Source organism: Glossina fuscipes, unplaced genomic scaffold (assembly GCF_014805625.2).
Source record: "Glossina fuscipes isolate IAEA_lab_2018 unplaced genomic scaffold, Yale_Gfus_2 121, whole genome shotgun sequence".
NCBI classification, from domain to species: domain Eukaryota; kingdom Metazoa; phylum Arthropoda; class Insecta; order Diptera; family Glossinidae; genus Glossina; species Glossina fuscipes.
The window spans coordinates 6668575-6693524 of NW_023998464.1; the positions used below are offsets into that span (position 1 = coordinate 6668575).

Below are 24950 nucleotides of genomic sequence, written 5' to 3' on the forward strand. Positions count from 1 at the left end.
ATAAGGAAGTTTTTAATATTAGGATAAATTGTTATCAAGTTCTATTATAGGCAAAGCGCTGTTTCTGGGTTGCATGAAAACTGAATACCAATCCTCTGTGCAAAGCATAAGCTCTGGCCGTGGGGAGCGAGGATCTAAACAGTTGTGCAACTATACAGACCCAAAAAGGAGTATAACTTATAAACAGCCAAATGATGAAATTTGGAATGTGTGATGTTGTAGGTTGAGTACAATGAATGCGCTGGACGGATGCTAACGTTACCCCTTTTTTTAGCTTTTCCCAATATTTCTATCATTATTCGAATTCACACACAAATATTTGTTAAAATAACTAAAGTCGCCACAAACATTATTTTCTAAATATAATCAAAAATTAATAATTAATTACTAAGTCGGGAAAAAACTTTTGCATATAAATTGTACATTATAAAGTCACACTATTGCAAAAATGAAACGAAAAAAATTAAAATATTAGAGAGCTTGTATAGTAAAAATCATATAAGAAAAAATATATAAGAAGAGAAAAGAAAATAATAATATTTAATGTAATAATAATAATGATATTATAACAACAATAATAATAACAATTTCATCTATTTATATTAACTTTAGCCCTTTGAAAAGAGGTAATAATTATTTAATATTCTATTTAAAGAGGAAATAAAATATCATTCATTAGAATAATCGAAAAGCAATTTTTATTTCATTACTAAAAAAAAAAATTCTAATCTAATTTTTAAAAGTTCGCTTACGCTTACTGCACCTTTTTAATATTGACCCAGGAAAAACATGAAAAAGGGAGAAAATGGTTTAATATTGAAAAGCACTTACTTTCTTTACCATTTGTAAGCGAAAAAAACTACACTAAACAGCAAGATACCATAAGATTTCGATAACAGATTTGAAGGGCTCTAAGGCGATAAAATGATATTTTCATCAAGGTCAAGAACATGTAACGTAACGTTTTATCATAACTTTGCATTAATGAGTGTTAAGTCTTGGGAATAAAATTTATATATTATGTAATGTATGATGTATGATATATTATATATGTATATTAGTGCGTATATGGTGGTATATGTGGTATGGTAGTACAGTTAAATAAACTTTTGGCCTAAATTGTTTTACAAATTAGGAAAAACATATGTTAAATGAAAGTTTACGATATTAACAGTTCCGATCGACTCATAGCTGTTGTCGTACATTTTCTTGTTAATAAGATGTAAAGTTTACGAAGTACTATTCAATATATTGGACTTGCAAATAAGTATTCAAAGTATTTTCAATCCTGAGGGGTGGGTGGACAGCGTTCATCATTCATCAAATTTCCTACATTTGCAAATCTCACTTGCACCAAGCCATTGGGCACTACACAAAAAAAAAGAGAATACATAACTATATAGAAATTAAGAGCGGAAATGTAAAATAAGGAAATTAAAATTCTGTTCAGTTAGACAAAACTACCAGGTATTATTTCTCATACATACGCAATTATTTCTCACACAAGCAGCATTTTTTTATTTGATGAGGGAGCTTTTGAAGTGATATTCTCTTGCAGTAATTGTACTAAACTTTTACGAGGCTAAATATTAAAATCCAATGAATGCTCAAATGACAGTTTCACAACTCATTTTTCATTTCTAATGAGTAACGTTTTCTACGATTTTATTTTGTCTAACAATAGAAAATTTTGTTTGGTTTATCGTAAGAGAAAATTCTTTCAATCCAACTGAATTAAACTGAAAATTATGTTTAATTTAAAGTTCGCCAAAAAGTATGCAAACGATTTTTGTTACAATAATGTAAATTAAATACATAATCGCAAAAAAGTGGGTGAAGAAAAACTTCTGTTTGTCCTTACATTGGTAAAGAGAAAATTTGCATATTTAAAAAACAAAAACTTGCTAATTGCCAAGCTAGCAGTTTCTGTCTTGACATTTTTACGTTGGATTGGAAAAAAGAAGCAACGATCACGTAATATAATGGATATGAAGATTTATTTGAAAAATTTTCCAAAAATACTTAAATAAATCATGATTCAATGTTGCCGTCCTAATTGAACATCTAACCATATATGGTTGAATATAAGCTAACGGGATTAAATAAAAACTTATGCGAATAGTTTGTATTTTGTATACAAAGGTGTTGCATTCGTTTAAAATTTCATAGTAAAATTCATAGTTTAGATTAGAAATTTTTAATTTATTAAACATTTATATGGTTGTCTACGATGCAATTTGAAATTTACGGCTTTCACTGTCTTGAATAAACCTTTGAACTAAGCAATAGCTAAATACCTAAACGGAAAAGTATACATAACTTATTTAGGGGAACACATCTACAGATTCGATTTTAAGACGAGAAAAAAAAGTCTCTTGATTTCATAAGATGACAGGACCATGGAGGAAAACAAAAAACAAAAACGAAACTATTTTTGGTTATATGCAAGTGAAAACTGAAAAGTCGCATTTTATTGTCATTTTATGTAAACAAAGTCTCTGTGGATAGGCGGTGTGGTCAGAGCAAAGTCAACGCGTTTTGTGCACATATCACCATAAAAACTTTGCCTGTCAATTCTTTGAAAGGACCAACAACCGAACACAATGAAAATGGCCAAACAAACGAGCCCGCAACAAATCTAAACGAATGCTAAACAAATTCAAACATTCAAACGTCACTGTAATAAAAATGCAATGCTACACAACTCAACACATAGCGATACAGCAACTAAAATGTAAGACAAAATTAGAAAATCGAAGAAGCCACTGTGATAGAGTAGACAGTAAAAAGTGAAATAACTTCGAATTTTGTTACTTTAAAGACCAAGTGAAAGAGTTTTCTAGCTAACATGGTATGTTTTGTATTTAACGTTTTTAGCTTATTTCTGACCGCTCCGAATGTTAGAATGTAAATATTGGAAATATTTACTCTCTTTTCGCACACATTGACTTGGAAAATCACTAAGCACCAGCAATTAAACAAAAAAAAAGTACATCTCTTAAGTTTCAAAATGAATTTAATTAAAATGAACCAAAAATATATAAAAAAAAAAATCAGAAAATTCCAAAGTTTAAATTGAACAAAGTTCTCTTTCGAATATAATAATTCTAGTATTGTGTGAGGCTATAAATTTTTTCACCAACATTTTTTTTTTTTTTTGTTTTTTGAGAAAGATTGCTTTTATTCGAGCTAATATTTAATTTAATGGTTAGTTTGCCTAGTGATAGGTTTCTGGCTGCATGGTGAACAAGTGCATTGCGTGAAATTGATTTTACAGCGGCTTTAGCGACACAAATAAAAGTCAACCGAATATGAATTTTTATTTCATATGTTAAATAATCAAAAAAGTACTCAGCCTAATACTACAGACAGCATTAGTTGATTGCCATTGTTAGCATTCATGAATTTGAACTAAGTGAATAAATTTAATATAAAAAGGGTCTACAAAGAAGAACTGAACTTTTAAAGGCTCAATATATTTGAATCTATCGCACATTTGTTGTACGCACAAGGATATTGATACTAGTACGTGACAACGTTCATTTCACAAATTCAACCCCAAAGGCTTTTATATACACGTACGCTTTATTAATCGAAGAATAATTTTTTTTGTCCGTACTTACAGCGATCTTTGAGGCGAGGTGGCGCAGGCGGTGATATATGCTTCAGAGTTCGCCCTTTCCGTATCGAATCCATTAATTGTTCGCGTGGTGAAGGCGTACGTTTTATGGGCGGCGGTAATTTACGATCCGAGGCCTGAAAATTACAGATTTAAATAAAAGAAGAAATTACTTTTGAAAAATATCTTTTTTCTTTTATTTGCAAATAATTTCCAATGCTAAGTTTTTTAGTTTGCAATGTAAGAAATTGCATGTCTGACTTTGCGGTGGTAACTCCTTTACACAAAGACAATAATGCTAGCAACATGCCAAGAAAGCGCAACAAACTGGGCCATCTATCTATTTAAACTAAAATTGCGAAAAAAAAAAAAACAAAAACTCTACCCAAAGTGTTTAAAAATAAACAGCTTATGTATGAGCGAATATATGCACTGTTATAAGTACACACTTATGGCACTTTCCCTCCCATAAGCTAAAGTTATTTTGTTACAACAGACCACTGAATAGAAAAAATGTATTTAAAATTTTCGACATTTATGGTCGTACAAACAACATTTTATCGTAAAAAGAGAACATACGCAGAAAAGTTGTGGGAACCAGTTCGCAGGAATTTAGACGAAGAGTGGTATGTTAAGTTATACGTTTAGCTTGATCTGTTAACAATAATATACAAAAAGATAGTGATCGTCTATCCTATATCGTGCAGAGAGGGTAGTTGAATTTTATACCGAGTCTTTTATACTTGTATATAATAGCTGGAAGTTGTTTGTCTAATTATACGAACCCGAGGATCAAGTGGTCAACCATATTCTTTTAGATGTTAAGATGCTGCGAATAAATGTTTATACCAAATACTAAAATTATATCTGCTGCGTAGTTTGCAAGCTCCTCGACTATTTCAGATTTTATTGTTAAGAGGCTGAGAATGTCTGTAACTTCTTCTGGGTCACCAAAAAATGCTGTACTAATTTCTCTTTGTCAACGCACATACGGATGTACTGGAATTTCAAATCAGCAGTTATAACTCTAAACATGACTGACTAAGTACTTTTTTAAAACACTTGAAATATATATATATATATATACATAATAATCAAACCTTTTTTAATGGAGGTCGCGATCGGATGAACTCTAGTATTAAAGCGTGGGCATCTTTTTTCACGCGCGGTGGTATGTCGCCGTTGACCATAACTTTGCGTAATTGGTATTTTCTGTAAACCGTAAACATTTCAAAGCCATTATCGTAGAAACTCATCTAAGAAAGCTGCAGACATGTACACATACCTGGAACGTATATCTTCCATTAGAATCTCGTAGGGTGTCAGTTCGTATTCTATAGGTGCTCGTTCGTAGTTTGCTTTCTTTAAACGAACGCCGCGCCTTAATTCATCAATAACTTGTACCCAAAAGCGAGCCTGTAAATAGTTAAATAAATGATCTATCATAGGAACAGTTTTTTCACACACGCAACCAATTTTCTTTTTTATAAACTAAACTAATCAGGACTAGGTCCATCAATCAGGACTAGGTCCATCAATACCTACTTGTACTGTTCTCCAGATTTCCAGATCTTGCTAAGTTGTTAAATGCAGTATATTATCAGAGAATAAACAAGAGAAGGATAACGTACTTTATAATTTTAGTTGCAATAATCGAAATAATTCCTTCGAAATTGAAATACCAGCATATTTATTTTTGTTTCTAAGCTCTACTCCCTAAGCAATGTTGGTTAAGAATTATTTATTTCAAGTTCTTACGCGAACTCTTTTCTCTTTATTTCGATAGAGTTTGTATGCCTTCCATCTACTTCCGACCGAGGTTGCGAAATTGCTTGATATTTTAGGGAATAATGTCAGAAAGCAAAATTTTTATCACTTTCTACGTTAATTCCTATTCATGGTATTAATATTTTGAAAAAAGCTTTACAGGTAAAAAAGTTCAAGCCAAATCCCACACGCGTACACGTAAACAGAGAGCATCTCTGTTTTCCAGCAGGAATAAAAAATAAACCACATGAACCACAGCAAAATTTGAAAGATTTGATCCATGATCGAGGCGGTAGTACCAATGGGTATTAAAATTTAACTTTTTTTTCGATATCTTTATAACACGCGGAAGCTTCGGAAACCCCATAAAGTTTATAAATTCTTAATAAGTTTCAAATTCGCACTGCATTTAAGTTTTCCCAATTATATAGTATCTGTGATAACCATTCTCCCGCTCACAAAAATGAAGATATCGTTCATAAATTTGCGAAAGCGTTCGCAAGGTCGTGGGTATAAAAGACCGGATACAATTTGCTAAATTGTTCAATTTTGAATTGATGGTAATAAATGAAAATCTTCACGTTGCGCAATAGATTTAAGGTTGTAAGCATTAAAGATGTATTGTGCGTGACAGTCACGTAGCTTCCTTTCCTACCATTTCACGTAATCAAGAAACTCACAATTCAAAAATTTCTAGCACTGATTTTCAACTCTAAAGTATTCCTTATTCATTTAAGGACCTTTGAACTTGAATATTTTAGACATTCGGTTTCTCACAGCGCACCGCAGCATATTGTCAAATAGTAGTTGAGAAAAACGAGTTAGTTTGGCGAAGACCTCTTCTAATGAGAAAGGTTTTTATTTTGAGTCTCTAATAAGATTTGGTATATGAAAGATAATCTTAAACGGTCACTGACATAAGTTTGCTTCTTTCGAAGCAGGCGATGTTGAAGGATAAAATTCGAATTTTTTTTCTACATAAAATGTAATTTTAATTTCAGCGATGGGATTTTCAAGTCCATGCGACGGTTGCTACAATTGCGGCTTAAAGCGATTCGAAAGCATAATTATAATATTTTTCCTATATGAGAGCAAGTGCTTTGATAGCGCATGAATTGCACCGACAATGGCACACCGAATAGAAAAAGTTGTCAGACGAAAAATTCGAAAAGAAAATTGTGGAGCCATTGGCTCAACAAGCATTTATGTACCTGTACAGATTGAACGAAATTCATATGAATGCACAAGTTTTTGGAAATTGCAATTGAGGCAAATCTTTTTGACACAAAAAACACAACAAAAACAAACGCGGACAAGTACGAGAGCGCAGAAAGCGGCAGAAAATGTATTTCAACATAAGCAGCATAACAGATGACAAATCGCATAATTTTGAATGCACTTCATATGTAATCGAATGATATAAAGAAAATCTCTGCATAGATTGTGCATTCGAACACAACAATAAACAACATCAGCAGCAACTCTTTCTTATAATATTTGATATACAATACGGCAAAGCGGTGCAAAAATGATTAACCCGCCTATGAACGACAACCATTCTTCGTAATAACAAGCAACGTAAACAAAATATTCGCAATGTGCGATACTATCGAAAATTAGTTACTCAAAAGTTATGCGCAATAGTGCCGTTAAAGTTTTACAAAGAATTAAAATGGTCGTGCTGTCGTGTAATAGAGTTGCAAGGTTTGCTTTTTTTCTCTTATTTCGCTTGATCGTTAACAGTAAATGATTGCGTGAATCAAATTCAACAACAATAACGACATGTTTACAACAACAGCAATGAGTTGTAATCACAACGGCGAAGATGATTTGACAGTTGACTCTTGACTGCTGCATAATATCGATGGTAGGCTGATATCTTTTGCCAAGAAATAATAACAATAAAGAAAGAAAGAAGAAGAAAAAATAAGCAATAACAAGCAGTAGACAAAATCATTAGCATTTTCAGGAAGCTCTTGGCTTACATGTGCAAGTCCGAATATTTTTTTATCTCTAAACACGCATACAAACACGTATGCATATATAACTTGTGTATAACTTTTAAAATTTTAAATTTTTTCATTTGAAATGAACGATATTACTAAAAAATACAATCAGGATGTGATGTAATTCCAAAAAAAAAAAAAAAGAAAAAAAGGCAAGTAACGAAAAATGCACTTTATTAACATAATGACTGTAACACTGTATAAAAGCAGCAGCAGAAACAACAACAGCAAACCAACTGTTAAGTTTAATGCGGCATAACGTGTAGAGTTAAATGTTTCAAACTTGAATGGAATATCACGTAAAAGAAATCAGTGGGGCATGGCATAGAAAAACATTGCCGACATTATACGTAAACCTGATTGAGCGCATGTAAATCGAATTTCCGCTAATTGTATACCGGGAATATGTCTTAGCTATCTTTGACATTCGTTGTCAACTGAAAACATTACACAAATTTGGAAATGGCAATGACCACCCATGGGCGAAAGCCTTGTATAAAATTGCTTAGAATTATCTTTACATTTATTTAACAGCATGGTGTAATGTCTGCCTTACAGAGGATCTTTTCAAAAGAACGTGTTATCCTCCTTTTTCGCTTTCTCTTTTTAAGGTTATATCTTCGCAATTATTTTAATTACTTTACACTGATGATAGGAAGTGCACAGGTCTCATCAATGTTTTCTAAATCATTAAATTACTTATCAAAATTTCTTTTTCCTTTAAGGTTCCAGGAACTTTTAGCATTCTAGCACTAAGTTACTTCTGCTAATCAATCATCATTCCGATAAGCGGTATATAATTTATTTAGACTAAAGCAGATTGATCACTAGGCAGCAACTAGGACTATCGGCTCAATTTTTTAAAAAAGACAGGCTAGCATAGTCATGAAGTAGCTTTCTCTTGAAAAAAATTTATTTATATTTTCTAATGTTCCCATGCCAACAAGATACCGCAGCACGAGAAGTGGAGAAAATCTTTTAGACTGTACCATATGTATAGATTCACTTAAACAAGATTATGTCCTTCGTCTCGATTCTTGAGAAAGTCCAAAACTCTAACGCTATCTTAGTTAACCAATGGAAGGATAATTTTTGGAAACTGTAGTCATTTTGACGAGAACTACAAACATCGTCGACCCAAAATCTCTCTTAAGATGCGCCTACTCGCGACTGTACAAACAAAACGATAAATATAACTAACTTTCGATCGTATATTTTCGATGCGGGTGAATCAAATTTGTTAAATTACCTTGAATATGTGTGTGTACGTAAGTATACCGCAATTACTTAACTAATTTGAGAATTGTGTTAACCTTTTTTTTGAATTTATTTAAGTATTTTATCGTTCGGTTTTCGTAAACATTTTTGAAAAACATCTTAAAGTGTGTAACAGACCGTAACTGATTCATTTTAATACATATGCCATGTAATTCTTCAGAGAATGTTAAAATAATTAAGATGAACGCTTAATTCAGGCAACTTTTAAGAGAAATCTAGAAGCCACTTTCCCTTAAGACTTTCTTGCTCTAAATATTGGAAAAGAAGAAGCATCCAGGACAACAATCAAGTTAGATTTAGAGGAATTAAATTTGTCGACTCTAGATTGAATACTGAGGTTGTCTGTCGAAATTCGGTGAAATGTTTAAAGGGAAATAATAAGGAGTAAAAAAAAAGCAGATTTTGTAATAAATTTATGAATACTATGAAGAAGCGCGTAGTCCCAATCGCGTAAATAGTAACATGATGACGATTTTATAATATATTTATGGAGTCCACGGAGCAGCACTTAGTCTCGATCATATAAATAGAAGCACAGCCACGTGCCACCATCATGAGGGGACCGTTGTGCACACTCTGAAACTAAAGAATGTTATCGATTGCGGCGACGTCCACCTGCCGATAGAGATCGTTGCCATCTTGTATTTTAAAATAATAGTAATAAGTATCGACACGAATATCGGATCAGCGGTTATGCCATATGTATGAAATTAACTTAAACCCCGCTATAGATCGGAGCTTTCTACCAGTATTATAATCTTTGCTCCACCTAATGCGGAAACGTATGTGGATTACACAAACGTTACGATAATCAAAAACATGACACCAAGAAAACGAAAAGATTCGCTTAAATTATTTCCGTCATTTTAATTCTAACTCTCTGTTTTGATTATTAAACGCAATTTTTATTTTTAGTTTGATCGCTTACGTGCTTTCGACCGCATAAGCTGTTGCCGTTGGTCAACCACTTGTAAATAAAAAATTGACGTAAACTATAAAAATCGTGCATACAAGACTTGAAAAAGCAGCCGCCCGTTGTTATCATTAATTGATAAGAAATTCTTTATAGGCGCTTGAAATTCACTTAATTAGATTGCAATAATAACAATAATAAACAATTTTTTGTTTATTTAACATACATAAACAAAGACTACTTCATCATACCACTACAGAATTGATCCAAGATATCGACCATGTATCGTTGCGTTCATAAGGTGCATCTTGCATATGAAGTCTTTCGAATCACATTTTTACACGGTTTGGTAGCACTTTGCAAGTAGCTGTCGAAATCAAAAATATTTTAATATTTGCGAACATGCCCTTCATTTATTTATTTGTGTTTCTACACTATACCCTTGCGATATAGCTTATATTAAGTTATCGTATGCAACAAGCAGAAGGGCTTAAGATGGAGCCACCTTTTATTATACCAATCGATTCAGAATCATAGTCTACTAAATTGATCTAAATCTGTCCGTCTATCTGTCTGATGTTTATCGATCTAAATTTGGGTTCAAGCTACAGGTCGTAATTTTTCAGATACTTCGATGAAATTTCGTATAGTGAAAATGGTCCGGATCGGTCAACTTTTTCGACCATTCCCCATATAACGTCCTCTTCTGAAAAGTTGTTATAAGGAAAAAATTGTGATTTTCAAAATTTTTCCGGCTGAGGCATTTTTTGAACCCCCTCTCTTAGACGGAAAACCAAAGCTCAAACGACAAAAACATATGCAAAAGGTATGCTTTTCAATGCTTCATGAAGAAAATTATATCTTAATAGTAATTTAACATAAAAACTTAAAGGTACCAAATTTGAACCTTCTCGGCCTGTTTTTTGGATCCTACACTAAAAAGGATTTTCATGGAAATTGAAACTTTGTTGAGCAGAGAGGTCTAAGTTTTAATATGTGGTGATGAAAATTGACTCGTAACAGTAATTTCATACAAAAATGAGCTCTACAAAATTTGGACTATCTACGCCCTTTTTGGGTTTTTGCCCTATGTAAGAATTAAAATTGTATTACATTAGGTGGTGTTGTGGACCCGATTTCCCATAAATACGTACTTGAAAAATTTGCTTTTATACAGAAGCAAGATAAAATCTTTGTGTTCTATAATAAAAATAAAACTTGTGTTAGTAGTAGTGTTATGTTGTGTAGGGTATTTAAAGGTCGGCCTTGCCCGACTACAATGTTCTACTTGTTTTTTAATGAGCAAAGTTTTTTTTATTTTAACACTATAATTTTCTTAGTTCTGACCTTTTTTGGTCCCTACACCACTTTTTATGTTTGCGCGGTTGCATATAACACTTTCCCCATTGCTGAAAAGCATATCTGTCCGTCCGCTTGTCTTGCTTTCTTATGTTTAACTTATTGATGCACAATTTTTGAGATATTTTGATGACATTTGGTACACCGATATGTTTTAACTCATGGACTAATGCTATTATCGCGGAGCGGATCACTTCCCGTACAAAGCCTGATCTTGAAAAGAATAATTGTATGAATGAAATATTTAACCAAAAATCTAACAATTTGAAGTCTTATAAAAAAAACAAGAAGCAAACTAAACATTTACTTTTTGCTAATTGTGAATCCGTCCTTTTTAACCCGGTTTATTTTTCTGCATAGCGTGTGAGATGGCAAACTCGAAGGTTAAGCGAAGAAAACCTTGGTCTGTAAACAAAGTTTGACGCTAAGATTAGAAGGGAAAAAAAGCGAACTCTTTATCTCTAACGTTGTATTTTTGCGAGATGCGCCTGTGGCCTTCGTCTATACGTGCGGCGACGCCAAACTTGACGCATTCGCACGCCCTATCTACCGAAAATCAAATATTCATGTAGCACTAGACGCTTGTTACGTAAACTAGATGCCTGTTACAAAATTAAATGTTCAAATACTCACAATGCTAGAAAAAAGGCGGTACGTTAAGAAAAGAAGCTAAGCAATAGCTTCACCTTCACTTCAATGTATATATAGATAGATAGAACTTGGCAGGGATTGGGATGCCAATATAATTTTTCATATTTGCTAGCGCTGTAATGTAGAAAAAGCGGTCTAAAAGAGTATAATGAAAAGAATAATTGATTGTAAGCGCAAATGCTGATGAGAGACACGATGACGATATTTGCAAATTGCGTACATTTCCGTAACGAACATGAAGGTTTTGTGTACGCGATTCTCTTACTTTGCAAAAGAAGATCAGTGACTTACCCAATCATTAAATCCTAATTTCGCCAACTCTTGTTGGGAGGTTTGAAATTCAGATTTTAGGTGTAATTTGGCAACATCTGGAAAGAGTTACGGTAAAGTAATAAAACGGCTTTTTGCAAGAAATGAAGAGAGAGAAGATTTACTTACCGTCGTTTAAAACTTGTTGCAGAAATATTCGGAGTTCAAGCGTCTCAGTTACTAATGCTCGACAAACTGCTTTATAATGCTCTTCAGGTACAATGGGTTTAATGTGGTTAGCACAGGCCTGTTTGGACGATACGAAAAATACATTTATTTTGTACAGCAGAAATATATATAAAAAGTGAAGTAGTAGTAGTGAAATAAATTAATATATGCCAGAGTTTTTCTATTCTAAATTATAAAATGGTGGCAAATGAGCTCTGTCTTAGAATTGCAACTGCATATAGTTCAACTATTAGAATTATGCTCGATGGCCTTAAAGTGGTGCTTATGTTGGGCAAGAATTTTTTAAGCAAAATAATAGATATGGGCGAGAAAAGGCAAGATTATGGCAACGAGAATTTGCTTAAGTTTTACAACCTTATTTAGGTGTTGGGTATAAAATGTGCTCCTATAGCACACTTCCCTGCCTTCCACCGCCGAAAGATATGCTTAGAGGAAATCGTGACATTCCATTTCAACAGGAATCTGTTTCGGAATAACAACCCCATTTAAAAGTGTTCCTTCTTTTCTATTTCTTCATTTATCTAAAATTAGCGCAAAACATGAATTAAAACCATACTCTTGTTATATAATTTACTTTTGTAAAATGGAAAGCATTAAATTGCAAATTATGACGTATATATCTGGAAATAACATAACATTTTTTTTCTTAATGACCTATTATTCAATATAATATTTACATATTTTAATGACCTCATAAGTATATGGATAATGATCTGTTAATTATGATTAACAGACTGAACAAAGCTCTCCTTCTTTTCGCGGAACATTGACCTCACGATTTTCATATATATATATATATGTATTATTTTATGACTATAAGGAATTAAAAATTCAATGGAATGCTGCATGAAATTATGTTAATAACGCTGTCGAACGATCTACTTCAAGAATTGAATATTAGATAAGTTCTTCAGATTTGTTATTGTTTTAATTTTAATATTGAAATAATTTGAAACGTTTACGTAACCGCAAGTAATAGCAGAATGTTATTGGTGATCTATCTTGTTTTGTGGTCATAATATAAGATGAGAATGTGAAAAATCATACATTGTTTTAAATAAATATTTACATACGTGCACATGCCTATTGTCACTAATCTTATATGGGAAAAACAATTATTTAATCACATGGTGTAATTTTTCAATTCTAAGATTGAGTTGTTTTAAAACCCATCCAGAGATATATCAAGTTTAGCATTTTGTACAAATAGCAGATGTACGAGAGATTTTACAAAGTGTAGAGAATTTTCATAAAAGGCGCACATTTTTATACCCATTGACGGAAAGCCATGCCTACTGGCAGCCGTATGAAGCCTTGCTTGCGCAGAATGGGAACTGGGAATGGGAATTGTTTCTGATATAAAAGTAGACAACTTAAAATTGTCATATATATTATTTATTTATTTATTTTTTTTATTACACACTTTTTTTAATTGCCTGTAAGCTCTTGAAAGTGACGTTCAGTTTCCGAGGAGATGCGTAATCGATAAAAAATAAGTCTGCTCACCAACAATATCTGGTATTTCGATTTTTTTAAACTCTATGCCTTAGGACTACGAAAACAAGTCGAGTCGAATTTTCCAATTATCGAACAATTATAAAGACCATCACGTGATGTTTTATCGACATCAGCAAGTTGAAGACATAACATCGAAAGAAAAGCAATGAAACCCTGATTCGATTTATATACGTTCGTCAATTCGCTTGCTTGCTTTGCTTGTTTTTATTATTTCAACTGCTTTTGTTTTTCTGCATCAATGCATTAATTTCTCTATGAAAGATTAGAACATATTTCCGAGACACCTATCAAGCGATCAAATGACGATTGTGCGGCAATATCAAGTATGTGCGCACGTCGTCAAGACAGTCGCACTTGAAAATTAATAATTTGCACTTAAATTTCCCCGACAAACGCTTTAGGAAATCTCTACTATCATCCAAATAAGCAAATGACTGTGTAAACTATATAACAAGAATCAATGTCAAGATTATGCCAGCCATTGTAGGTATGCATGGCAGTTGCTTTTTGTTTTTGCGCCACACCGTTTTTGTCTGGAAGGCTTGTTATTTAAAGCTAATACCGCAGTTATAGCTTAATTTTCACTATATCATTCATGTGTACACTGATTCCTATTTTTTTTTCTCTTTTCTGCCTCTAGTTTACATGTTCATCATCTTTTAAACCGTTCGTTAAAAGCATTTTGTGGTTTATTCAGCAGACTATGGAATAACAAGAACATTCATCATTTAAAAAAAAAAAAATTAAAAAAAACTGAAGAAATAGAAAAGGAAAAAGTAGGAAGGGCCTGTCTTTTGACGCCTTCGCTGAAATTTCTAATACCTACTGCACTTCTCATCCGAAAAAACGTTATACTTTTCATATTTTCTTGATTTGAAATCCAGTCTTCTTGTTTAGGGAAGCGAACCGAACCTTGCATTTCCATCATCACAATTTTGTGAAAATGTTTTTGTTGATTGTGACCGTGTTAATTCGAAGCGTGTTAAGCGTCCTTCCTTTACGAACCTAGCACAATTTGTAAAACCGAATACGAGTTTCAGGTTGCTCTGCCGACACTATATAAGGTGTTTCCAAGTTGACTTTATTTCGCTTTTCATTAAAGTGGCCAGGGCAAGTGCGCTTCTTGCAAATTGAATTAAAACGATATTTGCGATTACTGATTTAAAATTTTTGCGATTCTACGAGGGATACAGGTACGCATACGAATGAAGTCATCAAGGCTACGATGATTAATTTTATATATTTTTTTATCGTAAGAGTTACTCTCGATGCTGCGCGAAGAGGGATTTACAACAGAACAATTCTTATCCGCAAGCTGGATTTTAATCACATTCTGCCATACCATTTATATGATAGGGAAGGAGGCATTGGAGTTCTCGTAAAATTTATGAGTTCATAGTGAAGAAGCGGCGGCATTTTCAAATTCGCACCATTTATCAGTTGTCAATGCACAGAGATTATTGCGAGAACATTTTTCCAAGTAAAGTGAAAAATAGTGTTGGTTCGGCCATCGCAGTGAACGAATGCCTTATCGAACAATGTTGATTAATTTTTTTTTTGATCTGAAATTGAAATGATGTTATGGAGAAAGTGTTCATGAAGAGGGACCGCGCCACACACCTCAAACCATAAACAATTACATTATTGTTTTCAAATAATCTCTCCGCTTGAAAGGCTATATTATTGTACTCGTCCAATGAGAAATTTTAGGTCGAAGTAACAACAAAGGTTTAAAGAAAAATATTGGCAACCAAAAGCTGACTCTAGCTTTTATCGTCAATTACACTCGTGGCAATGGACAAACCCGCTAAAAAGTACCAATCCTTCTATTAGCGATTTACAATTTGTAAAAGACATCAAAGTTCTCAATTTACTACCGATACTCTCGGTAGGGTTATTGTATAAAAAGTGGTTTGCACGATTTTTGAATTACGAACTTTCTATCTCGCGGGTATCCGCAATCTGTACTATAAGAGGAAAACGCCGTAGATAGTAACGGTGCGAGTGCTTTGTAAATGAGAAAGAAAACCTGTCCACCTAACAGATATCTTTAAATTTTTTTTAATAATGCATATTCGTATGGCAAATACTTGTACGGGACACTCCCACTGGGACGTTCATGGAACTTTTTTGTTATTTAGGTATTTAAATGTTAGACACAAGAGCAAACCGACAACAATTCTGCTCAAAACTGCTTTAAACAACATTAAATTTATAATTAATGCAATTTATTACACGAGTTGATCGACTGGTAAGCAAGTTAGATCGGTAGACAGGGAGGCAGCAGGTACGCTAAGCATCAATGTACGGAACATTGACTTTAAATCATAGACTGTTTGTGTAAAATTTAGGCCAAATGAATGCATAACGAAATAAAGAACGTAACAATGAAAAAGAAAAAATCTCATTACAATCTATTGAACACAAACTGTGAGAAAGATTTGCTCTAAACGTAATGGCAACCACCGAATAGAAAAACAACGGAATAAAATAGTTCTATATTTCTGTGAAACGATGAAAATATTTTATGTAAGCAGATGTAGATGCAGACGTAGATGTAGATGATGATGATGGTAATGGAGGAATGGGCGAGCCGTACGTTAAATCAATTTTCATGCGATTGTTTGTGTTTTAATGTTTTTTTTTTAATAAGATCAGGTTGCATAACGTTTAAATGTAGTTGCTTTCATTGTTATTGATTCAAGCAAACTGAAGTTTGAACGCGTGAAATGTTAAAGTTAAAACGTTATAGATATTATATGTAAACTGGCAGAATAGGGTAATCGTTGATACATATACTTATTTATGCTTACCTTCAGCACAAAATCAAATTCTTTGGTTTCATTATATTTTTCATTTTCAGTCTCGTCGTCCCAACGTTTGTAGCCCTCGTCAATGCCTTCGTCAATGCAATCGTCATCGTTTTCTGAAAATGATATAAAAAATAATTCTTATTAGTCATTATTGTTTTTGCGATGAATAAAAGAAATAATGAAAGCCTAACGATGCCAAATATCCGTAGCACGGCTTTACGTTTATGTTAAAAGAGTGGTATTTCATCTATTTTCCAGAGGTGTAAGATTGACTGGTCTATTTACTTCAGCTGCGGAGTAAACTGACAGGAACTTAACGTTTGTGCCACGGTTGCCTTTCTTTTCGTGGAAAACTACTATTATGCTAAGCGTAGGAAAATCCGTGTGTTAAGTTGTGTAGGTATAAATCAGTGATCCGGGATTCTAACTGTTAGATCTGTGCGTGCTAAAACTATTTTGGAAAACCCAGCGACGAAAACAAGCTAAAACGTTTATATCTTTAAAAATAAAACAAGTCATAAGAATTGTATCGTCTAAGTATTATCGAAGAAACTACTACCGAAAAAATGTGAAAATAATGTACAGAAACCAATCAGTCCGTATTACCACGTTTGGAATACAAGAAATTTTGTGATCCAAAATCTTGTGTAATAAATGAGCCACAATAAGCTGAAAGATCAATTGAAACTAATGTCAAGTTTTAAAGAGAGTTCAAGGCAGTTTACCAACCACAATTTGTTGGCATCTATGTAAAAAATTTATTTTGTCATCAGTTTCCGATCTCCAGTATACAAAAGACTTTTTCTTCAAAGGCAACGTTTCCTTATTTTGTTCATATTCTTATAAGATATTAGACAACAATCCCTAATATTGATTTTATTTTATTGATTTATGTTGGAACCGGCGCTTAGAGTGCCGTCTCGTTCTTGAAAATGCCTTTTGATAATCAACCAAAACAATGGTGTAATCGACACCATTGCCATTAAGCCATAAAGTTGAAGTTGAATAAATTTGCAGTGCTATAGCTACAGTTTTTCTACAAATTCCAAATGCCAAACAATAAATATATACAAAACATGTAAAAATATTCAATATATATATATATACATACATATATATATATATATATAAACTGGTTGCACATTGTGTTGGCAAAAAAGGCCTTAACTTTATATTCCACTATGATGAGAATATTTGTATAAAGAGGAAAAATAATCGATAGAATTACAGCGCTATGATTAGGGTAAGTTGTAGCGTAATGCTTGAAAGTAGCGGTGCTGGTCACAATTTAGAACAGCCAGCTGATAAATCGATAAAATTATAGAACGTACTGTGTGGTTCAAAATAACACTTTTTGGCATTATGGTCAGTCGAAGCAAATCTTTATGATAAGTAGCTATTTATAAAAAGAAAAACAAAATGAATTTCTTCAAAGTACGGTGGGCACCACTGTAGTATGTATTAGATATGTTCAAATCATTAGTTAGAGATTAGGTAGAGTTTTCAATAAAGCCGTTAGACTTAAATACTAGTAATAATATAATAATATTAATGATAACGTAGACAATAAAAATGTTAATGGGTTCAAATGTAGTAATACTTTTCCATTTATGTCGCACGATTTTACTTAAATGAACGCTTCTTTGTTAGTTTATCATCATCCTGGCTGAAATTTCATAGCAAGATTTTTATCATTTCCATTGAAAAAGACCTCTTCTGTATGGCCGCAATAATGCGCAAATACCTTCATTCCCGACAATTCTAAGTTTTAAGTCGCGTTTTAGCCATGTCCGCTTTCAAAGTTCACGTATGACTATCCAACAACGGAGGAACACGTATGTAGTGAACACTTAGTTTCACCCTCAGACACCGTCTCGCAGTGTCACCATATATCGAAGTTGCTTGGGCTGAAGGCCGGCTAAGCTATTTGCAGTTACGCTCTCCTATCATCCCGGATAGATTAACATTTTTCTTCTTATTCCATCCCCTTTTCTGCATCCCCCGTCCTGCATTACACAGTGATAGGCAGAAAGAAAAGGAAGTGGGGAAAGAGAATGATGTACGGAAGTGACCGCAGACTAGTGGGTCTGTGTGCCCAATCGGTAAGTATTATGCCTTTACCGACTGGCCACTCACTCTATCGCAGCGAGATTATTGATTTGTTGGTGTCAGCTTTTACCCACCTGGCCACTCATAGGACAAGATGAACATAAAAAACAAGAAACAGATTGACAAATATTATATTTAATCTGGTCTCTACGCCATAATTATATGGTCTTAGAGCCATTTTCTTTGATGATTGATGTGAGAATAACGATAAACAAAACGGGGATATCATCTGAATATTCAAGCTAAAGAGCATTATATTTTTTCCTTTTTGTTTAATTCTTTTGTTTTATACTTTCTTATATACTCACCCTCGCTCGTCATATGCGTAATAAGTTCTTCCAATTCTTGGGACATTTGACATTGTTCGTCTTCCTGCAAATTGTAATCCAAAGCGGTGTAAACGACAAGCGCAACTTTACGTAGAATCTGTAAAAGTAAAAATAATCTATTAATAGTTGAAATACTTAGTTGAGGTGTGTAGCGAACGCGAATAAGAAAACTTTCTATTCATTTGTTAATGCTGCGCTGCGTGACTAGGACGTTTCCCTCTTGAAGTATATTTGCAATGCATGATAATGATTTTCCATTACTTTTCTCAATCAACTTGTTGCTTAAACATTCCGTTCGTCAAAGGTATGAATAAATACAATATAAATGCCAAAGTATTCACTTTCATCTGAGGGTGTGTGCATGTTATTATGCATTTTCACATAAGTTAATTAACTGCTCTTTGCTGTAAGGTTTATTTTTACGATTCATCTTATAGTAAAGTTTAATACTGTGTCTGTTTGTTTATTGCAGGAGGGGGGAAAAAGAAAAAGTAAAAAGTCATCCTGGCCTTTCTCAATCGTTAGCGGGGGGTGGAGGCTAATTGCATGTTGCGAGTTTTCATTAATTTTTTTTCCTTTTTTTTTTTCTTTCATTAAGTTGCTTAAGTATAGCCTTTTAAAAAAAAGGGAACCTTTGCCTGATTGTTTTATGTCATGACTCATTTGCAAGTATAAACACAATAAAATATATATACGTACACATGCATGTGTCGTCTGTTGTGGCCAACAATCCAGACAAAATTAACGAAAAAAAAATACGGTTAACTTTCCTAGAAGGAGAACTTCAAGACAACAATAACGTATAGTTTAATAAAAAGTACTCTTTGTTGTTGGAAAAAAAAAGCATGTGATTGCGAAGTTTCCAAATAGAGCGTGAGGTCGAACTGAAAGGTTAAATCATGTTAAAAGCAACTTCCTTAGAAAACTTTTGTGTTGAGTTTAGTAACAGTTTAGCACGAAAGAAGCATTAAAAGCAGACAACAGCAGTATGGATAATGGATTTTTGAATAACAATATTACTAGGAATTCATCCATGCTGTTAACTTATAAATAGATACATGCAGTTCTAAATTTATGTCACACAATGTCAGGAAAATATCGAGATTTAAAGATGAAAGAATTACTCTCAGATTCTTTTGCTTTTTTTTTTTTAATTACCATCGTTTTTAGTCTCAAGAAACATTTAACATGCATATTTAGATGATTGTATACTTAAACACTTTAGTTGAAAATCTCGGGAATTTTCCAAAATGTTATAGGCCCAATTTAAAAAGTTGATATGCGACCAAGGCTTGACTAGTCTTCTTATACCGAATGGTGACGAAAGATTCACTTTCTCAAAACGCTCGCAACACCCACAAGGACGATTAAGAATTCATATACACTATATACATTTTTAATCAGTATCAACATCTAAATCAATGTAAGCATGACGGTTGGTTCGGCTTTAAATTTGTCGAAAGAAGCTTTCGAAGTTGGTACGACAACAAATGCATCAAAATCCACGCCTACAGTAAAACGCAAACTGAGAATTCTTGTATTTTCCAAACATTCGCTATAAGCAGCGATAAAAACTAGCGCGTATATTCGTTGATAGGAACACACCCTAATTATGTAAGCATGGAAAAAATCGCCAATCCCCATGCCCATCTATAAAAAATCGAAATTTCGTTCTTTCAAAAGAGCCTCAGAATCTTTGTAAAGCGCGTATATATACTTTTGGTTATTATTAAATTCTAAGTGAATCTAGACGTGTCTGTTCGTCGATGTGTGCGTTTGCGCGCCAGTCTCTGTAAAAATCAAGACATTATTACATCTGGCAAAACCAATAGATCAAATTGATAAAGGGACGCTATGGACATTCCCGGTTTATGTTTTTTGCCCATTACTCAAACTATTATATAACAGCAGATACAACGATAGAAATTTTCACTTTTATTCAATTCTTGATCCTGCAATGCAAAACAAAAATATACAAAATGACAAAAATGACAAAAATGGCAAAAAACGAATATTACAAAACATTCAGCCGCAATGGAATATAGTTTCCTTACTTGTTTTATTTTACATCCCTTACGTCTGAATCTTCGCACACACGACTGTCTTATTTTATCAATGTCGCAGAACAGGCTCCGTTGGAAATGCAGAACTTATGATAAACCCCTCTTTCGATATTCTCAGGTAAAAAAAAAGTCACTCGACCATTGCAAAAGACCATTTGACAGAGAATTCTGAAAATCTAGCTTGCAATTGCACTGACATAAAAACCAATTGCTTTTGGCATATTCATTGTTTGCCCAACAGAGTACACGTAGGGGTTTAAATATCACTATTATTACCACTACCGCTATTAGTTGTAGGAATTAGAGCATGATCATTGTAGAAGATCAACAGACAATAACGCGCTTATATTCTTAAGCAATGCGATAAGATAATCGATTAAATTAATTTAAACTATTCTAACGGTAACAGATTGTAACACAATAAGTGCTTTCTCGCCATTTTCCTCTGGCCCGTTTTATCTTGGTGAGGTGAGAAAAAGAAAAAATACTCTTAGAAAACACTTTGAAAACAAGGGGCCTTCAAGCACTATATAACTTGCATAAACTAAACTCGAGGAAAAAGTTATGCATGCAAGAATAACAAGACTGTGGAATGTACCACTGTGGAAAATAATGTAATCACGAATATTATAGACTTAAAGTGTGAAGAGTCTCTTACCATATATTTAATATGTGGTATGTGTGCGCTCAGTAATTGAAAAGTTCGCAGATTAACGTTTATAGAACAATAACTGTCGTGATTATTTTCAACTTGATCTGTCAATTCGCAGGTATTAAAAACACATAAGTGCTACTGTTAGGAAGCAAAAATTAAACTAAATGTTTCGTAATAAATTAATGAAGTTTTTTTTATTAAAAAAAGGCACTAAGCAACTGGACGAAATTGCAGTTTCGATCCAATGATCGTACTAACCTAGAAGAAGACCTCCGTCCGGAATGTTCAAAAACGACGCCGGGTGAGCAAATCGTTAATTGTCTACATGGTATGCCCACGATTGTTAAGCAGACGGCTTTGAGAAAAATTGCTTAAGCGACCAACACTCAAGTGCATGGGACCTTCATATGTTGCAGGCGAACTTGGCTGCAGCTTTCAATGTTTGGTTTATTTCTCTTGCTAGGAGTAAAAAAAACTACTGGTAAACTCATCGCGTGTAAAACGTGTTTCCTTCTATAGGATTTCGCTTAGCTTCGAAATCTTTTTAATATGTCGTTTCTTAAAAACGCCGTTGTGTCGACATTTCTTTGAATTTCTAAAGAGTTTCAAAAAATTGTTAAAGTATTTATGAACGTTTTCATCTTCCATACCCACTGTTTTCCTAGTTGGTCCAGTTCTTTCCGTTCGAAAATTTTCCCTCAATTTGTCTCCCATCTCTTTGAAAGTTACGCTATGTCCGATGAATTTTCATTTAGATAGCGTTGTAAACCGCATAATGAACCAGATAAGAGTATGAAAATGACAAATATTGAATTTTTTCGTTAGTTCATTATAATTTAAGAATAGTCAAATCTGAACCAATTTGTAGTTGGCGCCAAAGCTTTTCTATCTAATGAGACAAGTTGAAGGGCGGCTGGAAAATCACTTTAAATATAGAAAAAATGAGTTCGATAATCGATCGAAATGACGTGTTAAGTCCAAAAGGATTGTGTAATGAATTCTTCTTCTCAATTCTATGAACTTTTCAATCAATTGACAATAACAGAATAATGTTATGTAGAATGGCCTAAGAAACCAAACTATAATGCGGTGATTTCTTATTTCGTCTTCATGATAAATGAAAAATTATATAAGAAGCCGCATAAACCTACACACGCTTATCCATTCATATACTTTATATATTAAAACGTACAGAGTATAGCTATTTTAGATCCCAGCTGACCGTCATCAACATGCAATTGTTTCACGTTGCCAGCTGGCGTTTCACATTGTTGAGTAAACACATTCGTTATCATTTACCGCTTTTTTTCGCATGCATTTTTTTTTTTTAATTAATTTTAAGAATTGATGAGATAACCCATGCATTCATACATATGCACGTAAACCATACGTAACATTTTAGCTAAACTCATATTATTCGAATTATTCCAATATTCTATAATCGTATAAAGCAACGAAATGAAAACTGTGCAGACATTTGCTCTGCTAAGGCCTGATAAATAAACCTCGATATCGCTGCGTTTTATTATTTGTTAAATGCAGGCATTCATTCGACATTAACACAATGACAGTGATTTCCACCTTTGAACACTTTTTTTTATATAGAAGTCTATTTTTAATGTCATCTCGTTTTGCTGATCGTAACGATGAACTACAAAATGTGACAAGAACTAATCATCGAGAAGTGATTATATTGTATTTTTAATAAATAAATCTCAGGGCTAAGAAAAATATTATTAACACATCAAGCTGAATGAAGTCTTTGATCCTTAATTGTCGCACTCAACTGACATATTTACAAGTAATAAGCAGTAATGCGATTTATATAAATTCCGGATGAATTCATTGTGCATAGTGGTACCACTTACTTTTTACTTAAAAAAATATTCCGTTATTTATTACAGTAACTCTCGAAATTTCAATTTGGCAAACATGGGACAGTGGCAATCACTCTAATTACTTCCAAAATCTTTACAAACTACACTTTGGACACAACTAGTGAATATGATTTAAAGCTACGCTTTTTATAAAGACCTCTGAAGATTATAAATACAAAAATCACCAGTGAATGATTTTCAATTCGTCAATTGCTTAATAATACGACAATTTTTAAGTGAAAGTTCTAAAGCCATGAACTGATTGCATCCAGGAGTCAAGCATTTCTGCAACAAATACGTGTCTGTGTTTGTGTTCAATATTGATAGATCATTAGGGAATGTGCATGTCCTATCTCAATTTTATCCAAAGGCATCGCTATTTCCTTCACAAAGTCATACTTAGCGATGGCATTCATTTTTAACGCGCTTAGCCAAGGCGGTAGTCCGAAACCTTTTACTCCTAGTTTACAATTTGATTTAAGCCTGGCGTCTTTTTTCAGTGAACTTATTACTGATCACTTTTGGAAGAATTTGTTTCCGCAGTAGCGTTAGAAAGATGGTAAAATGTCAGACAACCAAGCTTTTAAAAACTAAGCGGATTGAGATGCGTCCGTAACGGAAATTCTTAATTTATCCTTTCAGGTGACATAGTAATTATTTCGTTCTTGGAGAGCAAATAGGCAGCAAATCCTGCAAAAGACGAGTTGTATTTTTGATTACGCAATCATACAGATATTATTATTTTCATTAATATAGCCAGAGGAAGAAAGACTTAAGACTTAAGTCTTAAAGCACTAGCATCTAGGGTTATCGACCTCATTGAAAACTCTACCTCACTTGAGTTGTTAGGCGTGATACTTTTTGCCTACTCGGCCGCTCAAGTGGTTAGCTATACAAAAATGAATTTAAAAGATTCGTTATTTGCGAACTAAATGATCTAATCGTATCCGCCGTTAACATGATGAATTTCCCCTCTGAATACTAACGCTAGAGTTTCGCCTTCATAGCTAAAATATAAATTTGTCTTTTAGTAGAAAGGATCTTTTTAAGACGCCACAAATAGACAAATATATCTCTGTATTGAATATCGAGAATGCAAGTGTAATTCATGTACGGGGTTTATAACAAACTTCTTCCCCATTGGTTTTTCTGTAAATAACGCGGTTGTTGTCGCTTCTATTCGAGGGTTTCGCCCTAGTAAAGAGGTGAACCCTAGTGGTACCTTTATAAGCATGTTTTTTTCCTTTTCTATGGGCAAAATTTTTTCTGCCAAGAAATTTAATCTGGTCTTCAGGACCATTGTACTGAACTGAGGAACTTACTTCTCGTTGTTGGATTTCAGCATTAGCCACGAGAAAAGGACAATTCTCCTTTAACTTAATAGGACTAGTAAATTTTTTCTCGATGGAGTTTTTGCAGGTCATAGAGTGTGGGATATTGTGGAATTTTAAAATAGCTTCCAACTCATTCATTTGTGACCTAAATATTTTTAAAT

General features: G+C 33.4%; 1 protein-coding gene across 3 annotated transcripts in view; it reads right to left on the reverse strand.

The window, feature by feature from the left end:
• Nucleotides 1-24950, reverse strand: part of LOC119640548 (protein spire) — an 84125-nt gene that overhangs the window by 13690 nt on the left and 45485 nt on the right. For 2 of the 3 annotated variants that reach the window (XM_038038639.1, XM_038038637.1), the window contains exons 3-10: nucleotides 18840-18957; nucleotides 16423-16535; nucleotides 12032-12149; nucleotides 11885-11961; nucleotides 5165-5194; nucleotides 4905-5035; nucleotides 4720-4831; nucleotides 3624-3756 (exon numbers count right to left, since the gene is read on the reverse strand). In XM_038038639.1, the coding sequence (XP_037894567.1) occupies nucleotides 3624-3756; nucleotides 4720-4831; nucleotides 4905-5035; nucleotides 5165-5194; nucleotides 11885-11961; nucleotides 12032-12149; nucleotides 16423-16535; nucleotides 18840-18957 (832 nt within the window). The remainder of the gene's footprint in view (nucleotides 1-3623; nucleotides 3757-4719; nucleotides 4832-4904; nucleotides 5036-5164; nucleotides 5195-11884; nucleotides 11962-12031; nucleotides 12150-16422; nucleotides 16536-18839; nucleotides 18958-24950) is intronic. The other variant, XM_038038638.1, reaches the window with a different exon arrangement.